At 32.2% G+C, this 3,935-nt stretch overlaps 1 protein-coding gene across 1 annotated transcript; it reads left to right on the top strand.

Annotated features, from left to right (window-relative positions):
- The first annotated feature begins 2,389 nt into the window (after window positions 1–2,389).
- Window positions 2,390–3,519, top strand: LOC124357615. Its single transcript, XM_046809555.1, has 3 exons — window positions 2,390–2,655; window positions 2,986–3,069; window positions 3,290–3,519. The coding sequence occupies exons 1-3, from the start codon at window positions 2,504–2,506 to the stop codon at window positions 3,366–3,368; spliced, it is 315 nt and encodes a 104-aa protein (XP_046665511.1). The 5' UTR covers window positions 2,390–2,503; the 3' UTR covers window positions 3,369–3,519.
- Window positions 3,520–3,935: the final 416 nt, after the last annotated feature.

Below are 3,935 nucleotides of genomic sequence, written 5' to 3'. Positions count from 1 at the left end.
TATATGCATACTGTTGGTAATGAATGGTTTGATTTAAACAATGGCTTATTCGCACCCGTTATAGAGATTTGTCTTTAACTAAAATTAATATATTTTAGACTCGGTATAACTCATGCAATTTAATATATTTCTTGCCTCCTATTTTTAGAAAGCCCTACGCCTCGCTCTTACATAAATTAAATGAATAATTCTCACGTAATTCAATTAATGGGTGACTCACTAGCCCGACGTTATTTTTTCTATTTAAGTAAGTTCAAAAGTTCACAATTAAAGGTTGAGACAAATTTTAGTTTTTCCGGACTTAAAGTATGTGATTTAAAGGATAAAATCAAATCACAGCGACCTTTTTTAAATTCTGATTACCCTCTATTCCTGCTGATCGGCACAAATGATATTCTGAACGCCACGCCTGTAGACATTTTAAAGCAACAATTTGTAGCTCTATTGAAATGCATTCGACGGCTATGTCCAAATTTACACATTCTAATCTCTCAGCTTCCGGTTTATCCTCGTATTCAACGGTGCAATCACACAGTTAATAACTTAAATGCCTTCAACCAGTTTTTATCTTCATTGAAGTCGGTAAACAACATTATTGTTCCTACTCCCACGGTCATTTATAATCGAAAGTTATTCCATAAATTTTACCCACATTCAGACAGACTAGACAGCGTACATTTTAACAATGAAGTGTTTCTACTTTTAACAATGTTATTGAAAGATATATTAAACAAAAAAACTCTTGAAACCAGTTATTAAAACCAGCCAAAATAGAATATAGACTTGTTATTTTAAAACTGAATTAAATGTTTCATAGGTTTAATATACAGACTGTTGTTATGTTTTCTGTAAAAAAATACTTTAATGCCAGTAAGTAATAAAAGGGTATCCATAAGATAAAATATGATGCATATATAAGCCTTAAGTAATAATATTACTAAATATAATAATTTTTTATCTATCCAATTGAATATTACGCTTAAAATAATTGGCCACTATAATAAAATTGAACTATCAAATGAAGCACTCAATTATTGCAGTAATTAATTAATAACAAATATATAGTAAAAGTGAAACATACAACAATATTAATTGGTAAACCCCCTTATGGTTACAATGGTACTGAATACCCCTCCATCTTTACATAATAAATAGTATTGTGATATTAGTATTGATATAATTTAGTAATTGATATAATTTATTTATATTGAGTCAAGCATAAATAAGATGTTAGAGTGCGAAGATATCCTCAAAGAAGACGTTAGTGTCACTGATCCACCGTATGAATGGGAAAAACGCCCTAAAGGACTGGCTTGGGTAAATCTACTAAATGCATCTCAGGCCAAAGAACAGTGCTTATGTTGGGGAATAACTCCAGCACCTAAATTAGAGAACAATCGTGTTCTACTAAAAGAGCGTATCAGTGGAGCCAACTGTCAAGCAACTGTTCTTAATCCAACAGAGTCGTCTACTAGCCATACAACCACCAACGAACTATACTACTGGAACGCGCGCTGTCCATAAGCCCTGTACTATGTTTTCCGGGCACACACAGCCGTGTGCTGCGGGAGTATCCATAGACTTGCAGGCGCTCGGAGTGGGCAAGAACTCAACCGCACTAATCGACTACACAGGTAACCCGCTTTTACATGTCACAACATGAACTTTTCATGTCACAACACGAACTCATCATTGGACATACTTTACTTCAGTCTGTCTCAACGTCTGCTACGAGAAGGTCAATTGTTATTTTTAATCGTTTTAAAGTCAATTATTATTTTAATCGTTTTAATAGGTGTTTAAGAGTTACAAATTTGTTTTATATTCGAGATGCTTTTTAACAATGGTAAAGAGTTGTGCTGCGTACAACTGTACTTCGAGATGGAGTAAAGGCTGCAACACTTCTTTTCACAAGTAAGGACTTAACATTTTTAACCATAGTAATACATTTAGCAATTATAAATTGTAACATGATATGTTGTATTTTATACTTGTTTCATAAACTTGCAAGATTATTAGGACCTAACAGAAATAGTTCAGTAAGTACGACTGTTGATGGTATATAAATAAATAATTATGTGTAAGACTGATTATCCGCTAGTCAAAAATATATTTTTATATTTTTAAAACTATAATTTGATATTTCTGTAAACAATTTAAAAATCTAATTACTCAAGAGAGTTGTTCCAAGTTAGCCTATCTATTCTTAAAGTAGATTTTAGCCTTTTTACACTATGCACCAAATTCCAATCCAGTACGAAACTAAAACATTTGTTTTATGTACTTCAGAATTATTGTTATGTTTTGATTTTTTCAGTAAATTATACAGACTTTTTATGTTTTAGCTTTCCGTTGGATGATGACAAACTTTTAAAAAAATGGATTATTGCATTGAAAAGAAAGAAATTCAAACCAACAAAACATACTGTTCTGTGTGGTAAACATTTCAAAGAAGACGATTTTCATTTAGTTTTACCAAACACAACTAAGAAAAGACTAAAAAATGAAGCAATTCCGACATTGTTTGACTTTCCATCAAATATCCAACCACCGCCAAAAAAACAGAGGAGGGTTGTCATCAAAAAGAAGTTACCCGTACCTATTCAGCCACCTAGTGCAGATCTTCGATTTGAAGCCAACACGTCTATGTCATCGGTAAGTTTAACATAATTATTTGTGTTGTCAGAATCAAAAAGCAAATGTGTAATATGATAAACATAATTTTTAAAAGAACGTAAAAACTACTTTGCTCCCCTGCACAGTGTTAAAAAACATAAAATCATTATATTAAATTGTTATTATTCTATTAATACTATTGTAAGTATTTTTTATTTGATATAAAAACTATAAACAAATTTTAAGCCAGCCTTGTTGCCGCAAACCTCAGTTATAATGTTCTATTGTTTTTATTGTCTGCAATTTTGCTGCGATAGGGCTATATTCAACGCAGGTTAATCTAACAGCATTTTTGTTGTATTTTTTGAGGTTCTGCTGCTGCCGTTGGAACACGACCAGTCAGTTTCCACACCAAACGAGCAAAAATCAACAGTTGGCCTACATCAAACACCGGTAAGCTGTAGTATAGTTCGTTGGTAGACATAGACACGGACATCACGTAAAAGGTTTTTTTTAGAGGATGCGGCTAGATAAAAATGTCTCATGAATTGGAGTGGGGTTCTTATACAAATGTTTTTTTTAATAAGTTTGGGTTAATAATTTTAATAAATTCACGAATGATAATTACAATAATTTTAATTGTTTGTAATTAATTCAATGCTAATGATTCTAGGATAAGCGGAAAACTGCATCACCATCCACATCTCTATCTCCCAGAAAAGTGCTATTGCGCCGGAAGGTTAAAGCTCTAAAGCAAAAATTAAAAAGAAGGGACTGTAAATTAAGGTCAATGAAAGAATTGATTTCAAATTTGAAAAACAAATTTAAAGCACCAGATTCGTTAATCGAAATTGTAGAAAACAACTTTACAGGGTTGCCTTTCGAGTTATTGTTGAGTAGCCTGAAAAAACAAAGGAAAAAGTAAAAACAAACATACTTTCACAGAAAGTGTTAAGGAGTTTGCCTTAACACTATATTTTTATTCACCAAAAGCTTATAGATACTTGCGGGCTTCAAATTTAATTTTACCACATCCTGCCACATTAAGAAAATGGATTTCAAAATTTAATTGTTGTCCAGGGTTTTTGGAGGAGGTATTCATGTATTTAAGACATAATGTTAAGGAACAGGAGCACCTAAGAAATGTAAGTTTGGTATTCGATTCCATGAGCATTAGAAAGCAGATAGTTTATGACGAGCAACTAGGGAAAAATGTAGGATATGTAGATGTTGGAGGATTCAAAATAGACAACAACGAGGAGATTGCTACAGAAGCTTTAGTATTTCAAATTGTTTCTTTGAGAGGCCACTTTAAATGT

The sequence above is a fragment of the Homalodisca vitripennis genome, chromosome 3, assembly GCF_021130785.1.
Source record: "Homalodisca vitripennis isolate AUS2020 chromosome 3, UT_GWSS_2.1, whole genome shotgun sequence".
In the NCBI taxonomy this organism is placed as follows: Eukaryota; Metazoa; Arthropoda; class Insecta; order Hemiptera; family Cicadellidae; genus Homalodisca; species Homalodisca vitripennis.
Note: the sequence above shows the minus strand (reverse complement) of the source record. Positions and strands in the feature narration are given on the sequence as shown.

Coding starts and splice junctions, on each gene's coding strand:
- LOC124357615 (XM_046809555.1), top strand. CDS start 2,504: ATGAAGCAATTCCGACATTGTTTGACTTTCCATCAAATATCCAACCAC. Junction 2,656..2,985: donor CCAACACGTCTATGTCATCG/GTAAGTTTAACA, acceptor GTATTTTTTGAG/GTTCTGCTGCTGCCGTTGGA. Junction 3,070..3,289: donor TTGGCCTACATCAAACACCG/GTAAGCTGTAGT, acceptor TAATGATTCTAG/GATAAGCGGAAAACTGCATC.